The following is a 21,248-nucleotide window of genomic DNA, read 5'->3' on the forward strand; positions in this document are numbered from 1 at the left end:
CTTGCAAGGTGACAGGATTGGTTCTTTAAGTTTGTTACATATAAAACCCTGGAAGTCTGAATCTATGTTTTTGAGACTGTCATCAGTATACTGTACTTCAAGGTGGAAATGTTCAGCTGTGATGTTGACCACTTACTTTTCTCATGTATCTTCCAGAATATTATAAACAACATATTGATGTGTTTTTTTTAAAGGCTCTTTAAAGCATATTCTTACCTGGTTAAAACTCTTCTCAGGACTGTGCAGGCACATGTAGATGGCTTGGTTGGCATAACCTTCCATCTAATGTCAGCTTTTATTTTCTGTTCCTTTCTTATTACAAAATTTTGATTACTTCAAATAATTTCTGGCACAGTTCCAGCCAGCATAACTAAGCCTAATTACTAGATAACTATAACTAAAGTCTAATCAGTCAGAAAAAAAGAAAGCGCTTGCTGTGCAGAGGCTTTAATAATTCTTTGCTGACTTCAGGCATCTAAACGAGACATGAAGAAGAATTCTTTCCATGCCTCATGAAACCTTTTTCTCCTGCTATGAGTCCCCAGGCTATGCATGCAAATGACCTGATTGCTGTGTCACAAACCACAGGTCTTTCCAGCTTCCTGTTTGGCATTACATTATTTGCATGCCCTCCTTGTCATTTGCTTATTAAAGGACACGGGTTGATTATATAAAAAAAAAAAAAAAAAAAAAAAAAAAAACCCCTGCTGCTAACACAGTAGAAATGGGTTTATTTATAGAATAGAATGCAAATCTGCTGTTGTAATTCACACTGGTGGCCAGCAGAGGTCTATAAAGATTATAAGTTATTTGAACATCCTACAAATGTCATAGGATGATGCTTGCTTCCATAATTTCATGCTTTTATGTATCTCCTGACTGTTGGAATATGATGTTGCAACGACAGATGATGATAAAGGGCATCACTGAAAGATGTAAACCATTAATTAGCTAGGGGGAGAGAGTCAGCTTTATTTGATGGGAGGTGCAGGCTTCTTCATTCTGTTTGCTGATTTTATGTATGCCTGGAACAAGGAGAATGAAAGTACACATTTTGGCATGTTTTCACAGACACATAGTTTGATATCACACATGAAAAAAATCATTGTGATGTAAATTTATCTCAGTTAACCTGGCACAATAATTACAGGAATATATTTGATAGTCAGGTGTGGAATAAGCTGAAATGGAAGTCTCTGCCGTGTTTGTTCTGTTTACACAACATGAACTGTCTATTGCTCCTCCATTGTGTGCTATTTTTTTTTCTGCTCTGTCCAAAGTCAGGAGTTGCCAACCCTCTAAGGAACTGCAGGCGATTAAGTGTAGGAGGATGAGGATAATTACAAGCCTGCTATATTCAGTCACGTCCCCAGTTCCCAGATCCTGCCTGCCATCCTCATTCCTGGCACCTTGGATGGGGAGGGTGTGAGGAAATGATCTGCTCTGCTCACCAGGAATCACAGTCCTGAGCAGCAGAACAAAACATAGACGACCACAGTGCAAGCACAAACTGCAAAAACATATAGGTGAGCTAATCACATACCTAGACACAAGAGTGAATGAGCTGATAGAGCTGAAAATCAAAATAAATTACTGACTTCATTTTGCAATAATTTTGAATTAAGCTCTCTAGAGGCACAATCATTAAAACACACAAGCAACCAATGTTCTATCCATGGGGTATTCAGGCACAACGCTTAGTTTATTTAATATATTAGATCTAATTTGAAAAACTTTAGATCAAAGTGCTTGTGTTCATTAAAAGTAAATAGTTGGAAGTCACTGCCAAAGCAAACAACTTGTGTAAAAGGTCTAACATTGCATGGAGTGAATCCAGTGTGATAATTTAGTTTCTTTGCAGCTCATTATTCTATAAGTAGTAATTCATTAAATAATTAGGTAATTAATTTATTAGTTGATTAACTGAAAGTTACCTGACAACAACTTTTGGTAAAAGAGTTGTTTAACAAGCAAAAATGTCCGACAGTTACGAGTACCAGCTTCTCAATTCTCTTCCTTTTTTAAGATTGTAAATGAAACATTTTGGAGGGTTTTAGTGTTCTAATTGAACAAAAATAGCTCTTTGATGATGTCACTTTGTTTTTGGGGGGGAAAATACAATAAACGTTTTTTCACCATTAATCCTATAACTTAAACAAATCAGCTAATTATCAGCTAATCTGGAATTGCCTGACAGTTTAATCAATAATAACAAACAGATGTATCTCAACGTATTTCAAGGAAGAAAACTATTTCACAGATAACTAGTATTGTTATTATTTTCAACAAATCTCATGGAAAGGCCAAACCTGAGTTAGTCCACCTGTCACTGTCCCTGTGGCACTCACCATTTATCACATTAGTTCCTGTCATGGATGTAAATATGTAAATACAAATGTGACAGAAATATATGTTCTAATTTGCAAAAAAAAAAAAAAAAAAAAAAATTCCCCATGTTACTCAGATCGGGGAAAAAATGTGTTTGTGGGGGACTATTTTCAGCTGTGGATGAATACACATTCGGTGCACTGGTGTTAAGCTCAGTTCAGTTTAGTTTAGTTTAGTTTGTTATATAAGCATGTTAAAAACATAAGAGAACAATTTGTTACCCAGGTTCAGCAGCGTAGAGAACAAAAATATTTTGCAGTAAATATCTAAGAAAGACTAATGATAAAGAAATAAAATATTAAGTGACTAGTAAGTGTTTCCAGCAGTAGGACAGTGTGTTTGGGACTGATTCACAATGAACTACAGTGCTTGTGCTCATGGTAATGAAGGAAAATGTCACCCTGTGCAACAGTGTAGCTCATTCATGTATTTTCCAACAGTGTTGAACAACAGGGGGAGCTCTCTGGCAGAAATGAATAACATATATCAGGATTGGGATACACAGATTGACGTTTCCAGAATATTATCATCCAGAATATCACAAAACTTACCTTTTACTCTGAAATTGACTCTGAAAACAGCCAGAGTTAGTGCATTAAGAAAAAAGCACACATTTCCACACAAAGTTAAGAATTTAATTATTTGTTTATTTATTAATTTATTTACGTATTTCTATCTCCAGATTCACCCACCCGAAAAATATAAATTCCGGTGTATTCCAAAAAAAAAAAAGAAAAAGAAAAAAAAGGAACAATGGCATCTTCATCAACCGCATCAAAGGAATTAATCAACAAAATCAAAGTGGCAATAATTATTATCATTATTACAATAATAATTCAATGATCAGAATATCCACATTCATAACAAATCCATATACAACTGCAATACACTCTTCAACACCACTCTTCCATTAATATACACAAAATCCCCAAATGTCTGTCCTGTCAAAACAACAATAGAGGAGTTCTGGGGGAGGGGGGCTATGGCTTGTCAAGGGGTATGAAGATGTGTGACCAGTGGAGTTCATGGATCTAAGGTTAGTAAGAGTATAAGGGGGGAGGCACACTTATTTAGTAAGGACCTATACAAAACAAGCAATGTTAAGTAATGACAGTATACTTTCATGGAAGGATTTGCCGGTCTACCCATGTTAAAAGGTTAGACGCTTCCATGAGAGGCAGAATTTGGGGAACAAAATTTTAAGAAATATAATATAAGGGTTGTCGGAATAAATATATAACTCTGAATGACAACCATTGCAAACATATACCATAGGAACCTAAAGTGAAAGTCAGATACGCAAGAACTCAAAACAGGTTGAGAAATTTCAAAGAAATGCAAATGGAGGTTTCTGGACAAAGAAAAGAAAGAAAATTGTCTTAGTCTATATATGTACAAACATTGCTTGGTCACCCAAATCTACTTAGAAAAGCTTTTTAGTTGGTCAGAAAATGAGTGCAAGCTTAAGATTATGTGAGTTACTTCTTGTATGAGAGCTTCAAGAATGCAGCTAGAAGTGACAGACCTGGCTGATAATCTAAGTCTGCACAGAAAGTGCCTCAGATAGCTGTCAGTACATGTAAAAACCTTTCCATGCCTCAGTATTGGTAACTTGAGAAGACCTATTCATAGAAAGAGAGAGAAACATTAGAGGAAAAAATAACTGTACACTCTGCATATACAAACAAACTGTATATACACATAGACATACCATATATACACATATATCCAGTATATACACAAAGATTTAGCCAGTACACACACTTATATACAAACACATTCACTCGTTTTAGCAGGACCTCTAACATATCTCTCTCGGTCCTCATTTGAGACAAAAGTAGAAATGGCAGGGATTTTCAACTCAGATTGGTGTCAGTGGTGTCCATCCAGAGAAAAAAACGGGGAGTTTTACGGCAATTTGACTGCAGAAATGTGGCCACACTGAAACCAAGAGTTTATCCTCTGCTCAGTTAAAACTCTACAGACAGATAGTCAAAGTGGAGTACAAAACAATAGCTGTAAGAACGTCCTTATCCAAAGACTGTCACATCGTCCGTAAATGGAGAGCTCCATGGCGATTTTTTGGATGAGAAACATCCGCCTGCTTTTTCTTTCTTTTTCTTTTTTGTTTTAGAACGATAATAACCAAGAGGAAGGAGGGATCAGGTCACAGCAACGTGCAAACTGTTGTAAGGGGAGTAGGCGAAACACAAGTTTGTCCCTTTCATCACAGTCCTTTAGGGCAACGCTTCTCTCCACAGGATTGTCTTAGTAAGAAAACTTGGTTCATATAAAATGGATTATTTATGAACTTCCATTAGATAGAGGAATCTATCTATATCAAGAAATAAATATCTGCTCCGGAAGATTTCTGATGAAGAGTTTCTTTTTAAATACTATTGTAAGAATAAGCAGTATCATCATAGAAATATAAATAAGAACATTCTGTCCGGTTTTTCAAAGTCTTCACTGAAGCAAGAGTTTTGTTCAGAAGCAGTTTCACTTTTTTGAATTAGGCTGTGCATATTTAGTTTCCTTTAAAATCAAGTCTGAACGGGAGAGCTAAAAACTGAGTCGAGAAAGAGATCAAGTGTGTCTAAAATGGACTGAAGTGGTTAAATAATGCTTTGAGAATCCTAGATGAATAAAGAATTAGTAGATGAAGAGGAATCAAAGGGTAATTTGAAAAGACTACAAGAGAGATAGAGAGAGAGAGCGGGAAATAAATGCTTTGAAAGTAAATCAGCTTTGACTGAAACTTTAAGAGAAGTCAAGCACCTTTGAAATACATCTTACCCACCCCTCTCTCTTGTTTTGAGCATCACGTCTTCCTTGGCCTTTGTGTTCCTCTGTTCTGCTGATTGATCAGACTGCATAGCTGTTCTTTGCATGCTTGGCAGGCTAACAAACACCAATATAGGTCCAGCCTACCTTTGATAAGTAATACAGATTCAACCATGAGGCGTCAAACACATTTTTTAAAAATCCTTTTATCAAATCAGAGAGAGAGGGCCCAAGTAAAGTGAAAAAAAACCCAGCATTTCCTTACATGGTCCGCTGGGGCTCTGCACCATCCCTTGGGCAAAGAGAATGGGACCAATGCCCCAAGTTCTCCCTTTGTCAGCCAATCGCGTCACGAGAGAGGGCTCTGGACATTTGGCCATGCCACCCTGTAGACTGCCGATGGTGCATCAGCCAATTAGGTTCCACATTGTCCTCGATGAAGCTTTGAGAGTGGCTAGGGGGAGAAAAAGAGGGAGACAGAGAGAGAGAAGAAACGGGGGAGGGTGCTTGATCAGGTGCTATTGAAGCATAGCTATTGACCGAGTATCTGCATGGTGGCAGTCTTTCCAAAGCTGGACTCATCTCTTTTCTTTTTATAGTTTTTGTGTTCAGCTCTGAGGCAACTGCTTGTTTACCTGAGTCACTGAGGTATTTTCACAGCAATGTTAATTTCTCAATCACGGATCATCTCACATCTCTAAAAAAAGACACTGATGTTCATAACTGAGCCCGCTTTGTATCCAACATTTATCACACAAGTAATTTCACAAGAAAGAAGTAGCCCTACATGATGTCTCGATGGACAGTCTTTCCCTGCGTAACATTGCTAGCATTGTTAACATTTGGTGGTTCAACAAGTTAAACATTCACTGTAATTACGAGTTTAGTCTAAGCTAATCTACTATTGGCCGGTTTGACCTTTGACATGGCAAAGTAAGTGATGTGTTCTGTCTAAAGAGAACAATGGCGGACACAAAGCTGATGTAAAACTCTTCAACTCCTCGTGGTTCAACCTGCGCATTTAAACAAGCTGAGTTGTTGCAGAGTGACACCAGTGTGTGAGGCTACAAAGACAAAAAAACAGATTCACATCCAGACAAACCTTACAACAGATAGCTCATACACAAAATGAAGGAATATGGATAGAAACATTTCAGAGACTCGGGTGTTCAGCCTCTGATACATGAGAAGAGCTCAGTTCAAAAATATATCAAACAGTATCTCTAAAATTTACTGTAAACTAAATGTTTTGCTTTTAATGCTTTCATTTGGAAATTAAACTCCAAATTATGAAAATTACACAAAAAAAGTTTTTTTTTAAAAAAAAAATCACGTGATATTGTTGAATCAAGAAAGGCTTTAGAAGGTGCAGTTGCTCGATGACTAGCTAGTCTACTGGCCAAAAGATGCTCAATATATTTATCCCAGGCACTTAATGGCAGGCTAAGCAAACCTAAATTGTTGAAAATGGTCTTTCTACACATGTTCAAGAGGGAACAAACTGTTCCACTGGCAATTCTGACTGTAAAAAACAATTGTGAAATGTAGTGCATGCCCAAAAGTGAAAACATTAGTAGTATTTATTTGCACTTATAACAATAGTTTTGTTGAAAATTGTATGAGTGTCTGAAAAAAAAAACACTCATTTTCTAAATGAGAACACAATGGACCAACATTTAGAAACTAAAAGAAAAAAACATTCATCCATTTCATTTCAAAGTAACTTAATTCAGAGTTAAAATAATTAAATAGCACTTTGGGGCTCAGTCTCCACGAATATGAAGTAACCCGTGCAATAGTTGATCCATCAATTTTGAGCCTGGTAGCTGCTTTTATTAACTGTAAATAAAACCAGAGATTGGAGGAGTGCACTTCTAAAAAACAGATATGGGAATCCCATTTGACATAGGAACACAACAGGATGCACAAAGAACAAAGACAGAGACACATAGAAAGCATACTGGGGGTAGGAGGAGGGGGAAATGTCCTGTCAAAGACAAATACCAGGAGAGAGAGAAAAGACAGTGAGTGAATCATGAACGAGGCAGTGCTATGGCAGACACAGACAGTTGACTTGGAAAATGGCACCATTTGTTTCTGTTTAGCACCAGTTTATCACATATCGGTTCTGAGATTGAGAAGAGAAAAATTGCACGAGCTCAGTCCAAAAACAAGGAGTTCCTTAGATTGAAAAAAGGAAGAAAAAGTTCCCAAAGTGTTTCCCGTCACTCAAACCTCTATGATGCTTGATCTTGTGTCTTTGAATCACTGTTTTCAGCCCATACATCAGTCCTCTTACTAGCAAAGCTAACTGGGATCTCCATCTCTAGTGGAAAACCCTGTTGAAAAACACTCAAAGGCACTAAGAAAGCCAGACTACATCACCACACCTGTACCTAACAAATTGCAGCCTGGCATGTTCAGGGTAGGTATATTAATGCATCTACATCCATGGGAGTCAAGGGTTACTATAAGCTGTGGCTTATAGTACTTCTTTGCAAATGGCTACTATAAAGTCTTTGGGGTGCAAGACATTCTATAGCGCGTGATCCTTACGTGTATTCGTTTCTCACGGAGACAGGCAATGAGTGCACAGAGCAGGTGTTCACATATTGGCTTGCATGTCAAATGCTTGATAAGGTATCATCATCTTGTCCTGCAAGACTGATCCTATCTGAAGCTCCAAGTGAGCGTCAAGAGAACAAGTGTCCATTGAAGAGCCCTTTGTGTTGTGTGGTAATGTGTTTTGCACTGTACAGTAGCTGTGTGGTTACTACTCGTCTCCCGCATACTGTTCTTCTCTCTCTTGCCCCGACAATTAGGAAATATTCTTTTCAGAGAATTGTCTTGCTAAATAGGAAAACAAAAGATGGGGACAGTGATTTCCTTTGTGTCATCTCTCTCTGATTTGGCTCAGTGTTGTGTTTGACCTACTCCCCCTTCTTCTGCTATGCCTGTAGTTGCTGTTGCCGTGGTTCCAGTTGCATGTGAGGTTGTCATGGGGGAGGATGTTTGGTTGCCACGGAGCTCTCCATTCTGACTAGGATGCTGATGAGTAGTGGGTAGAGAGGGAGGGTCTACGGTTTGGGGGAGGACTCCATTGTGGGGCGAGCTGTCAGAGGAAATGCCCAAGGAAGAGACTCTGAGGCCTTGATCGTTGGTTACTGCTCCGTCTCCTCCTCCTCCTCCCCCTCCACCTTCAGTTTTCACACCGGGGTCTGCAGAACCCAGGGAGGAAAGCTGGTCCTCCTAGCGAGATAGAGAGAGAGGGGAGGGGAAAGAGGAGTGGGAGCAGGGGAGAGATGGTCGTAGGAGAGAGGCCATTCAATGAGCGATGGAAGGGTTGTGAGGAGTTGAGAGGAAATGTTCCAATCAAAGCAGATTACATGGCATGTCGAAGAAAAAAGAAAATCACATGTTGAAGAGGTGTGAGAGTGTGGGAGGGAGTAAGAATAGTGAGATAAAGATGGGAAGAGGGAAAAATCACCAGAGAAAGGATGATCATCAGCATTGAAAAATAGAAAGAACGGGGTTGGAATGAGCACATGTAAAAGCACCAGTGGATGCAAAGCAAAGAGGAATTAGAAAAATAAAGGACATGTGATTAGGGATTGGAAGAAGCACACAGACAAGAAGGAGAGACACAGAGAGAGGAGAGAGAGAGCCAAATGAGTTACGAGGTTGATGCATGACGTACACCAATAGAAATGGCAGCACAGGAAAAAAGGGACACAGGGGAAAGAGGAGATGAAGGGGAATTAAAACTCTTGAGGTCAAAGGATCCTGATCCTCTTGGGATGAGTAGCAACGGGTGTTTGTCGGGTGACAGGCGTCAGACAAAGTCAGGGAGTCAAGTGAGTTTGCCAATGAGTACAAATCATCTTAAATATATTTCAAAGTCACTGTGCGTGCTTGAGTAGCTGAAAAGATCTAAAGAGGAACTCCACAACTATGGCTTCAAAAACATCTTAACAGCACTTACAGTAGCATCAGCTTGTTACTAAAAACATGCAAAGAAAGTCAAGCCACATAGAGGTCAGCGCCAAATTTAAAAAGCAAAATGATGGTGCATCCTACAGGCTGGCATGAAATCCAAACCTCTCAAATCCACCAACCAAAACGTCAAACCCAAACCCACTGAGCAGTGAGGGGTTGGAGCTTTTTGATTCGTGACTCAGTCAACGTTTGGTTTTGCCATTTTATTTTACTTACATTGGTGCAAATTAACAGCAATACTAGTTTCATTATTAGTTTAAGGTCTGTTTACAAGCCTTCACTCCCAGTCTTGTTCACTGACGTCTGTGTAGGAGCAGTGGGAAGAGAAAACAATTGGGTTATTGTGCCAATAGACAACTATATAAGGACTCTATTTATAATGGTGCTTAATGTAACCAAGAGCTACTGCAAGATGGAAGTCATAGTTTTACTCTCAGGCTTGAGGCCTGTACTACGAAGCAGGATTTGAGGTTAGCGAGGTAACTTCAGGTTAAACTCTGGTTATGACAGGGTTCATTGCCATTGTAACTTTTACTGCATAGGTAGCAGGTTTGTTCAAGATTAGCTCTTTTGTGAAATTAATAGGATCTCAGTGTGGGGATACTGAAAGGGGAAGATAAGAGCTTTAAAAGGCTGCAAAATCCCTTTGGCTTTCCCTAATGAGCACATACGCTACCAGTCAAAAGTATCGACACACCTTCTCATTTAATATTTTTTCTTTATTTTCTTGACTATTTACATTGTAGATTCTCACTGAAGGCATCAAAACTATGTATGAACACGTGGAATTATGTGGTAAAGATAAAAGTGTGAAATGAGTCAAAACCTGTTTTATATTTTAGATTACTGCTTTGCACACTCTTGGCATTCTCTCAATGAGTCATATTGGTGTAGGATTATAGTTTGTTGTTCTTGTGAGAAATATGCAGCTCTAAACTGGTCACTCTTTATATGAACATATTCAGAAACCCTACGTTGGCATAATGCGGTTGTTGGGGTTAGTGAAAGCAGATAATGGAAAAATATCTTGACTATGTCGAACTTGCTTCATAGTACAGACCTTCAAGTAGAAATCTCTTGAAATAGTTGACTTGATTTTTAATGTCTGGCACATTTGCTGTGTGGTGTCTAACTACAAAGAGCTTGGAAATACGTGCAGTAATTTAACTTTGTCAAACATAAAAAATGTGCTCGTTTGACATTAAATACCACTTTACATAAAGGAGATATTGTAAAATGAATGGAATGAAGCGCTGTAGAGGGGAAAGACAGGAAAGAGGAGAGATAGTTTGGTCTGCATCCAGTAGAGAAAATGAACCAAAAAATCAAAAGCAAATAATCACTGGATAAAGTGTATCTGATGGGTGTGCCCACTGTGAGTGGAGGGTGTTTCCATTTCACTTACAAAAAAAGTGAAAAGACGAAAGAGAACCCCAAATTGAATGTGAATTAGCAGGCCTTTTCTCTTCTCAATCAGAACCAAAATGAATGAAATCACTTTCAGTTGCTAACTGGTGCTATGAACAGCTACAATATCTACTATGGTTACAGACAGTTACAGGATGCCAGTAACATGACTCCACTGACACTTGTTTCATTACTCTCAAAACACAACCAACAGTGTTGTTTAATATGCATGTGTAGACCAACAACACATGTCTATTAAACACCAAAATCAAGCAGCTGAACAAAGACATGGCAAAATGTTTACTGACATCCTTTTGAACTTACCAACTTGTTTCGCTCTTTGTGGGCTGTAGTGTTTGATTACTTGGTGCATTCAATTACAGCTTGGTATGACAGTGTTTTTTATGCTAATGAAAATTGTGGTATTGGAGACAAAAACACAAAACACTTAGTGGAATACTGAAATGTTGGGTGTTATAGTAAATGATGCAGAGAGAATATCGTACACACAAATTCTTACCCACCTCCTCCAATCTCCAATCACTCCAATTTGGATCGTGGATGTCTACAGAGCAAACTGTAAAATCTTTCTCACCTCCACGTTTCAAATAAATACCTGCTGTAAGTGTTGGTTTATTTATGGCATTAGAATAAAAATTACAAGCAACCGCTGTAAAATGACTGGCTTGCCAGGTGAAGAGCTGTAATTTTGACGGAAAATAACAAACCAACAAAAAAAAAAACAAAAAAAAAAACAGTATGCGTGTCACACATCATCAGACGCACAATAACAGCTGGCCTGCGCCACCATTCAACCAAATAATATGCCCAGGTGCCAAACACATACACAAACACAGATATACCAGAAACACAGACTCACTGAAAGACACAGAAAACACACGAAACATGTGCACATAAATCAGTGTTCTTCAGGGAAGGACTGGGTCAGATACGGAGATTTCACATTATTCCCATTGTTTATCAGAGGGTGTGCTGGGAGGGATGGAAATGAAAGTGGATATGCCGAGGAAAGCATGGTGGTTAAAAAAAAAAAAAAGTGTTTTTGAGGAGCAAAAAGTGCAATAAAGAAGAATATTAACACAAATATTCCAGTGACTTTCAGATGGATTTAGCAACAAGAATGGAAATGTCTTAAAATCAATGTTTGGACCTGTTTTCATCAGTTATTCTAAACCAGCAAACAGGCCCAAAATGTTGACATTTGAAGTCTATGGAACCATGAGACACTTGATTGTGTGTATTGCTTCAAAATTGTAATATTTTTGGCAGATGTTTACACAAATAACACTTTTGCCTTAAAAATGGTTTAAGATTAAATTCTAGTATTGTTTTACTGATTCCTTGACTCCTGATTTTTTTTGATTCCTCATTTTTAAATTTAAAGACCAACATGAGAAACTGGATCTAAAAAAAATGTGAACTTCAGTAAATCCGAAACTTGTATGCAATATTGTGTATATACAGTTTAATTTTCATTTAAAAGTAATACAGTTTTTTGAGGATTGACTTTAATATATTCATAGCAAGAACTGATGCAAACATTAAATGTGAGGATAAGCTGATTTTTGCAAAGGCAACATCTCACAAGAGCAGGAAAATCAATGGTGTCCATTGATTACTTTGTATTTCTCTGCAAAGTCTCCATATATGCCTATGTTGGCACATAGGGTTTGTCTGTGGTTGCTGTTTATGACTGAATTGTGTGTGTGAACAAGAAATGGTATTTTCATCTGCAGAGAGCCACAGCAGCATTAGAAGTTCATTGCTGTATTTCTTATCTTGTTGGTCAACATAAAGAGAAAAAGTACTAATTCTGTCTCAGATAACTGAAGTCCTTTTAGAGGTTTGCCACAGAATATTTTCAGAGTTTCCAGTGGATACAAGAACAGATGTGATTGTGTTGCGAGGGTGACAATAAAAAAAGAGCACAGGTTTCCACCTGTTCTTGCCTGACAAAGCAAAGAAAATCTCACATTTATTCTGTTGTGGAGCTTCACACAATCACTACACAAAAAAATACACATTTTTGTCATTTGTCAGAGACAAAGAGAAAGCTGCAAGATGTGCATGTAAAACACAAAGACATCAAAAATACATCTTTTCACGTTAAATTTCAAAAGTGTGGCTGCCATAGAGACAAATGTGTCTTACCTACAAACATTATTGTTAATATAAATGACACATGCTCCACAGGTCTTATTATTTTCTAAGAAAAGCAAATTCATCATGCAATATTAATAATCCTTCTTTTCCCCAAAGTGCCATTTTATCTTATGATCTTACAACAAATCTTTATTTAAATGCATGCTCTTATGACAAAACACTTCAAACATGAGAAACTTGCTTGGACAGCAAGTTATCTAAATCAGTTGTTTTGCTAATAATCTAATGAAAGACTATACCTTACTCAGTTTCTTGTTTGATCTGTGCACAAGCAGAGCAAGAGAGCATTGCATAAACTAGCAACCAAGCACTTTCTCCAACTTCTTGCCATTTTTGTTTTGCTATCTTGGATAATGTTTTATTTAAAAGGGGTATCCCAGAAACCTCTCCACATACATTTTTCAGCAGCTTTTAATAATCAAAACTTCTTCACATCACCGCATTACTTAATCAGCTGTGCTGTCAATCTGTCCCAGTGGCCACTCTGCAAGGAAAAATACCCTGTGGTCCAAAAAGTAACTTTCCCATGGGCACTGACCTCTACACTTTACACTGTGATGATGTCAGGCAAATGAAAGTCACTTTTCTCGACACTACACAGCAAGTTTTTAACTGTTTTTTGGTGAAATTTATTGTTATATTACAGATTTTTCCCATTTTGTTAAATTACAGTTAATAACAGTAAAATCACAGAAAAAAAATATTAATTTACATGTTAAATTTAAAAAAAAAATCTCAATGATGTCCATATGAAATCAATATTTTTTATAAATGGGAATTTATTGTTTCACAATGTTTCACTGCAAAACGACACCATTTTTACAGTATTTAAATCAGCAAAGAATATCATTATTTTGCAGATATTTGCTGTTATCTGTTAAAAAAAAATGTATATTATGGACTGAAAAAATGTAAATACATTTTAAAACATTTTAAACAATTTTTAAGATAAAGATTTCATTGTTTTTTCAGTGTAGGGATATTTTCCAAGATGAAATGTCCATGGATTAAAAAAACATAATACAACAGTGATCTCTATATAATTAAATGCTCTTTGGACTGCAGGGGACTTTGTTTTTCCTCGCCAAACCACAAGTGACCACTGGGAAAATTAGCGGCAAACTGAGTGATTGCAGAGAATCCAGCTCTCCTAATACATCTACGGTCAATTCCAGAATTCCTCCTATCCCAGAATGTTTTATGCAATTCACTCTTGTGTTGCAGAAAATCAGTGTAGGAGGAGTGTTCTTCTGCACTTCCATTTCAAACCGAAATGCCTGCGACAGACTCTTCTCTCAGTGTCAGCTGGGATACGTTCCAGCCCCCCGCAACCCTCCACAGGATAAAGTGGGCAGAGCTAATGGATGGATAAAGTCAATGGTACTTAACACAGAAGCACAGGGCTTACAGGTTAATATATTGGTCATGTGTCGAATTGTCACAGTGGATGGGTCTGATAACACTCATGAGCCTGGCTTTGCTTTGCAACCCTGCAGTAGAGAAACAGCCAATCGGAGGCACAACTCTCAACAACAGTATAATTAAAGCGCTTTGACTTTGTGAAGTTGCCAAAGTTTCTGAATTAATCAACAACTGAAGTCGGCTCCAAAGGCAAATTGATAATCCATTTTCCCATCAGTGTAGCTTTAGAACAAAGAGAACAGGGTTTTAAGCTTATGGATAGCTGTTTGATGCCAAAATGTATCTTGGGAGTCAGAGTTTACGTAGAAACCCGGACAGACTTATGCTGATTCATGTATTTGAAGTGCTCCAACAGAGTCATGTGATACGTCTATTGGAAAAAAGGATGGAATAGTCACACTAAAAAGTCTTTTAGCTGGTGTGCTATATTTCAAAAGTTAACCAGAGACTCTGTCTGCTGGAAGGAATAGCAACAGAGAAGTGACAAATTAAAGGAAAGACCAGAATACAGTAAAGTGTCTCATTTGAGGTGTTGTGCCACCATGTTTCACCAGAACAGCTTTAATGTATCTTGGCACTGGAGGGATGAACAACATCTTTCCAAAAGATACACTGTTATTTGGTGTCCAAAAATCTTCAAAATGTCTTGTTGAGATCTGGTGTCTATGAAGGTCACAGCATATAATTCACATCATTTTTATCAAACCATTCAGGGACCCCTTAAGATCTGTGGATGTGGGGATCATGGAAGAGACCACTCCAATTATGACAGAAATGTTCCATCATAGGTTAAAAGGTGATTACTGAGAACTGCTTTGTACTCATTTGCAGGGACTTTTCTCTTGTTTCTGTAATTTTTCCTTTAATATGTCACCCATCTGCATGTCTAACAGCAGAGAATTTTTTTGAGCAGCCTTCTGCTCAGAATGGTGTTTAGTTCCAACCCGGTATCATGAGAATTCACGTTTAACACGACAAGTTCAGCTGTTGTTTTACAATTTTAAAATGTCTTAATATTTCAAATGTGCAGACCTAACATGCAATATGTACTTGAAGTGGTGTGCTGCTTATTTATGCATGAAATTTTCTTCATCTCTGAGACGTTACAGTTCTTGGGTAAAGAGTGATCACAGGTCCGTGCATAGCTTACTAATATTGCATTTTGTGATTTATGGGTACTACAGCGAACACATACTTCAAATGAACACCTCTGCTGCCAAGCTGCTTATTGCAGGCTTAAATATTTGAAATGTTTTATTGTCACCCTAACAGGAGGTCCACCCTCAGAACCATCAGTAACCTCTGTGTAAACATTCTGTGACAGGCCTCTTTCTTCTGAGAGGATAAATGGGAAAATAAGTGAGTTCACAGGGTGCTGCATGTGGACAGGGACGCACATAGAGAACAGCAGAAGTGGAGAAGAGGCAGCTGTTATGGATGGAGAGTGAGAGTTTGCCGGTTGGTTTATTACCTGGATACTCGGGGTGGGACAGGTGCGAGACGGGGCTGCACTAGGATGGACTGACGCCTCCCCTAAGAGAAATCACCGTATCTCATCAACATAGGAGGAGAGGAGAGGAAAGGAGAGGAGATGAGAGGAACAGAGAGGAGGGCTGAAAGCAGGAGGCCGGAGGAGGACAGCAAAAGGAGGAGGGAAGGTTTGTGTGCAGGTGGGGAGGATTCAGAAGGGCAGTGAGTGTCGAGGAGAACAACAGCCACCCAAACAACACAAACACAGTGCACAACACAAAGTGAACAGAAAACAAAGACATGAATATACATAGAAAACGCCCCCTAATGCACATTTACATACATAATGGCAAACAGCAGTGTCAGACACACAACAGCCTGAAAGCATTAGAGCAGCGAGCCATGCAGTGTGTCATTAACAGAAATCATGCTTATAGGACAAGAAAGAAAAAGGCGTTTAATCGTGCGCTCCAATCTGCAGTTAAAAGCAGCTGATTAATCGCATTAACAGCTGAATCTTGCACGATCCCTGGTTCAAAAAAGGTAAGAAGACAGCGTAAAGAACATGCTTATATCAAACATGCAATTATCAACCCTATGGAGATAAATATATAGACATGTTGGAAACCCAGAATCATATTTACATCAACACAATATGGAAAAAGGCAGAACAGAGAATAGGATTGTTGCATCTTACTGTAACACACACCCAACTCACATTCACTCAGAAATTCAAGCAGTCGGGAAGTTGTGACGACGAGTACAGGTAACAGAATTAGATCTGAAATGGATGACGTGGTTAATGCAAACTCGGGAAGCATTTTCACCCTCAAATACTCCTCATTGATAGTTACTGATCAAACAAAAAGGTCACAAAATTAAGAAAACGTTAAAAAAAACATACATATCTGTGTATCACATACTAGACTGATTGCCTAAAATTAATATTTCATAATATGTTGTAGAATTATTAGTTAAAATTATTCATCCTCAGATTTTATCTAAGAATTAATGTAATAATTTCATGTCATTTACTGGATTATTATTCTATTATGGGCTAATTTTAAAAGATTTTTGTCAACATTTCTTAGAACCTAATTTGTTATGTTGTATATTTGTCACTTTTGTAGTTTCTAACTGCCTATAAAAATAATTCCTACTAATAAAATGTATCAGAAAACAGCAGAAAAATGACACATGAATCAATGAAAACCTGATTTGATTATGTTTGCTGGAATTGACACTGGCTTAATCAATGTATTATGTTCCTGACACTTGTTCGATTAACATGTTTTATTGCAAACCACTTTTTGGGACATTTTGGTGACCAAACTTTTACATGAAGTGCCTGCAGTGTTCAATAATAAGCAATGTATATTATTAAATAATAAACATCACCTAAACCCAAATAAACTGCAGAAAATTGATAGATGACCCAATTCATAAGCAATGCATTTATAGCAGATTTTGCTGAAACTGACACAAGCTGTTGGTTTGTTGGATCTAACAGCATTTAATATTATATTTAATTCATTTTCACATATAATATTCTAAAAAAAAACCCATTCAATATTTTAATGCTATTTACTCAATCAGCATATTCGATTTTACTTTTTGGGACAATTTTGCTCCCCAATCTATACACAGGATTTCTGAAGTTTTCAATAACTCTGGGAGTCTTAAAGACTTTTAAAATCATATCATATATAATTTAATCCATATTCTTTGATCATTTGAACCACTGGGGAGAATAAAGCTTGCATTTGTTTCTTAAGTATAAAAACTGGTTCACACTGAATCACATTTTGATCATTTTTATAATTATCACCTGCATATAACAATAATTTATAGGAATATGATTTATCATCACCTGATCCAAATGAACAGCAGCAAATTGATGGATTGGGGCAGTTAATATTTAATTGAATGATTTAATTAATTTTTTTTAAGCTGAAACTAGTCTTAAAACATCTGCAAATGGATTTTAAAACTTATTACCATGTAAGGCTTTTTCTGAGAATTTAAGTTGATTCTTTGAAGACTTTTCAAGACCTGCAGGTGCTCTGTTCTACTGTTTTAAACTCTAGGCTAATTTTTATTTGCAATTATTAAGTCCTGCACCTCTTTGGAAACAGCACAACCATGGATAGAAGTAGAGAACACTCAAAAAGGTCCTGTGTAATATGTCACAGTTATAATGCCAGCAATCTTTAAAACAGTAAGATATGAAAGTACATTTTTTTGTCAATTATTTTTTTCCTCCTAGAAGCCGGTCTGAAATCTAAAAATGTGAGGTTTTTTTTTTTTTTTGCAGCGTAGGCATCAGGATATTGTTGTGGGAAGGATTATGGCATCCTGCACCTGTGTTATCATGTGAGGTCTAATTAAGCGCGAGGTGTTGTTTTGGATGTTGGCTGCAGTGGCCTGAGGAAACAGCAGCATCACGCCTCATCATCTCTCACTCCTTATTAATTTACTTCCTCCCCCTCTAGGGTGCTGTGTGAGCACCAGCTTGACCCATTAAAGGCGAGTGTCACCACCCTGGAATGAACTGTCTGCTCGTTCTGAGCGCTGAGGTGATGAACTCCAGAGCCTGAAGCTAAAATACCAAACTGAGCAATAATTTCTGACAAAACAGACTCACAAAATGTTCACTCATGCTGGCTGGTGTAGCTTCAAGCACCACAAGCTGCATGTATATTAAAGGCACTGGTGGGAGAACTAATCAGATCCTTTACTTCAGTAAAAGCACCAATACAGCAATGTAAAAATAGTCCATTACAAAGAGAAGTCGTGCATAAGAAAGCTTTCTGAAGGTAAAGTACAAAGCAGTGAAATGTAGTTCTAGTAGTAAAGTAAAAGTCCCTATTGATACATTAATATATCTGCCATCATTAGATTATCATTAGTGAAGCATCAGTGTGTCAGCAGCATGATACTGTTGTAGCTGCTGCAGATGGAGCTACTTTAAACTACTTTGAAACCAGTTTCATATACCAGAACAGAGGAAATCCCAGTACAGAAAATAGCAGATAAATCCGATGCCTAAAAAGGAAGGAAAAACTAACTTTGGATACACAAATCAGTTAGTTTTTCTCTAATCTTAAATTTTGCTGAGATATTAGATTTTATGATCATTTATTCAAGTAAAAGCAAGTTATTTGGTGGAATTGTTAACTCACAGACATCTGGTATGTGAGCTTGACTGCACATGGGTTTTTAAAGAAGCCAAAAAAGTTGGAAACCACTGGTTTAATCTTGAACTGTGTATTGGATTTAAAAAGCTTGTTGTACCATTTATTTTGTCAAATCTTCATGTTAAAAAAGCTGTCAGATAAATGCAGAGTAGAAGGTATAATTTTTTTCTCTGAGCTGTAGTGGAGTAAAAGTATGAAGTAGCATAAAATAGAAATATTTGATTTTAAGTAACACTAACTACTGATCATTCACACCAAAGTAGCAAAACTGTGCAATAGAACCTAACTAACATAGACTTTTTACAATTGCTAGAGAGGGTCCAGACTAAATAGTATTTCAACGGCTATTGAATGGATCGTGTTTGCTACAGGATCAGCGTTGGCTACTTAAAAAAAGCAATGTATCACACATTAATCATTACTTCCGTAACCCTCTTAACTATAACTTCTACACAATGTTGGTACTTGTTATACTGTGGGCTCATTTTTCACTGCAATATTAAGTCCTGCACCTCTTTGCGCAACCATGACTAGAAGGAGGGAACTCAGAAATGTGTTTTGTGCAGGACAGTGTTATGATGCCGCAAATAATTGAAAAAAAGTAAGTTGCTTACAAAAAAATAAATAAATATGTACAACATACTGCCAAGTACTCACGGGTGTTACCAACACTGAAAAAAAAAATGCTGTGTTTACATACTATAGATATTTTGCTACCAACATTTTTAATCTGTTTCCACACTTTTGTCATATATGCTCTGTGGAAACAAAGAAACACAGCCTGCAGTTCAATGAATTTTTCAGCACACTGAATCTGGTGCTCACCATCTATTGTTTATTTACATTATAGAATGAAACCATTCTGACTACATATTCTGATTTTAAGCTGTAATTTAGTTATTTTTCCTGAGGGAACTACAGGCTACACGTGATATGTTCAAGGACTGTGAGAGAGTTGAAAATCCAATGATTCTTTTTTGTTATTACAGTTTCTATAATACTTGGTGTTATTTGGGTGATTTTCTCTACAACAACATGCGTCCAAATGTACTGGCAAGTATCAGGGTTCAGAGAGTTAAAAACTCTTTAGCTCCTGTACAAAGTAATTTGTTACACTACCTGATAAATTTCTTTTGCGCTACTCACCATTTCCTGAAATAAACCGTTCAGTTGTCAGTTAATAATACAACATCAAACCTTAAATATGTCCACATACTAACACAAATCCTCATCCTTATAAGGAGCACACAGTCAGGATCTATCTTTTACACTTTTTTAATAAAGTGTTGCCATAAAGCTGACAGCAAATTTAGTGAAAAACGGGGGCCAATATTGCTACAGAAAATTATTGTGGTTAAAACAATGTTTAGTTGCACGTCTAAGAGAATCAAGGTGGCACAATTGATAAGCAGCTGTAAAGTCATTACTGAATTTAGAAGCAGTAATATGTTACATTGCTGCCTTAAAGACAAATGTAAGGTGATTACAGTAATTTGTTACCTCCTCGCATGACACATGATGCATAACTGATGTCTGATCTGCAAGATTAATGACATGTTTAGTCTAAATGAGCAAATTTTAGCACACTAAAGCACATCCTAACTTGGAGAACAAAATAAGCTTTACCCCAGCTAAGCATTAGTCTTTTGTAAGTTAACACTATGACTGAGAGCATGTTGTTATTAAGTCATTACACTGGTTATTTGGTTGTTTTGAGCTGTGAAGGCTAAACTCATAAGTCTACTCTGTCGGCACTCTTCATCTAAAAGCAGGATGAACATGTGAACATGCTACATAAATGTTTAAAAGCCAGCGCCAAACAGAAAAAGCTTTGCATGAGTTAGGAATTCTAAATAGTGAAGCCGAGTGTGTGGGGAATTTGAAGTAAGACTTGAACACCTGTTAGCATGAAAGTGGATAACAGAGCTAACCACGTATGAAGTTGTCAGAAAACTTTTGCTGGGATTATAGATGCATAATTATGTATTTTCAGTCTGAGTGTTTAAAAGTGTTTATTGCTGACAAAGGACATGACTCACTATGATTCACTGAATCTCTAAAAGTCCTGGATCTTATTTTTATCCTTTTATTTTTGGTACAATCTGCACTAAATCAACTTCTACATCGTTAAGCCCTTTATTTCCTACATTTCATGACACTCTCTTTATTGTGTAACACTGCAAATGTTATCCATCTGGTGGCCAGATTGGTGTGCAGAAATATTTGCAAATACTATAAAAAAAGACCTCAGCCTAAAACAAATCACAGTTTAGATGAATAACTAACACAGAAAACTTTATGTCATTGAGATACATTGCATTAAAATACTGAAGCAGTTCTGATAAAGACGTGTATTTTCTCTAAATGTATAATCTTGTAGGTTTTCTAAGAATATATCAT

The 21,248-nt window shown here is 37.2% G+C and overlaps 1 protein-coding gene across 18 annotated transcripts in view; it reads right to left on the minus strand.

Annotated features, from left to right (window-relative positions):
- Window positions 1-3,014: 3,014 nt before the first annotated feature.
- The window catches only part of syngap1b (synaptic Ras GTPase activating protein 1b), a 183,475-nt gene continuing 165,241 nt past the window's right edge, over window positions 3,015-21,248 (minus strand). For 15 of the 18 annotated variants that reach the window (XM_055013883.1, XM_055013875.1, XM_055013882.1 and 12 more), the window contains one exon: window positions 3,015-8,421. In XM_055013883.1, coding sequence (XP_054869858.1) covers window positions 8,086-8,421 — 336 coding nt within the window. In that variant the 3' untranslated portion in view covers window positions 3,015-8,085. Of the gene's footprint in view, window positions 8,422-15,652; window positions 15,715-21,248 lie in introns of all 18 variants that reach the window. The other 3 variants (XM_055013878.1, XM_055013880.1, XM_055013881.1) reach the window with 3 other exon arrangements.

This window comes from Amphiprion ocellaris, chromosome 9 (genome assembly GCF_022539595.1).
Source record: "Amphiprion ocellaris isolate individual 3 ecotype Okinawa chromosome 9, ASM2253959v1, whole genome shotgun sequence".
Classification (NCBI taxonomy): Eukaryota; Metazoa; Chordata; class Actinopteri; family Pomacentridae; genus Amphiprion; species Amphiprion ocellaris.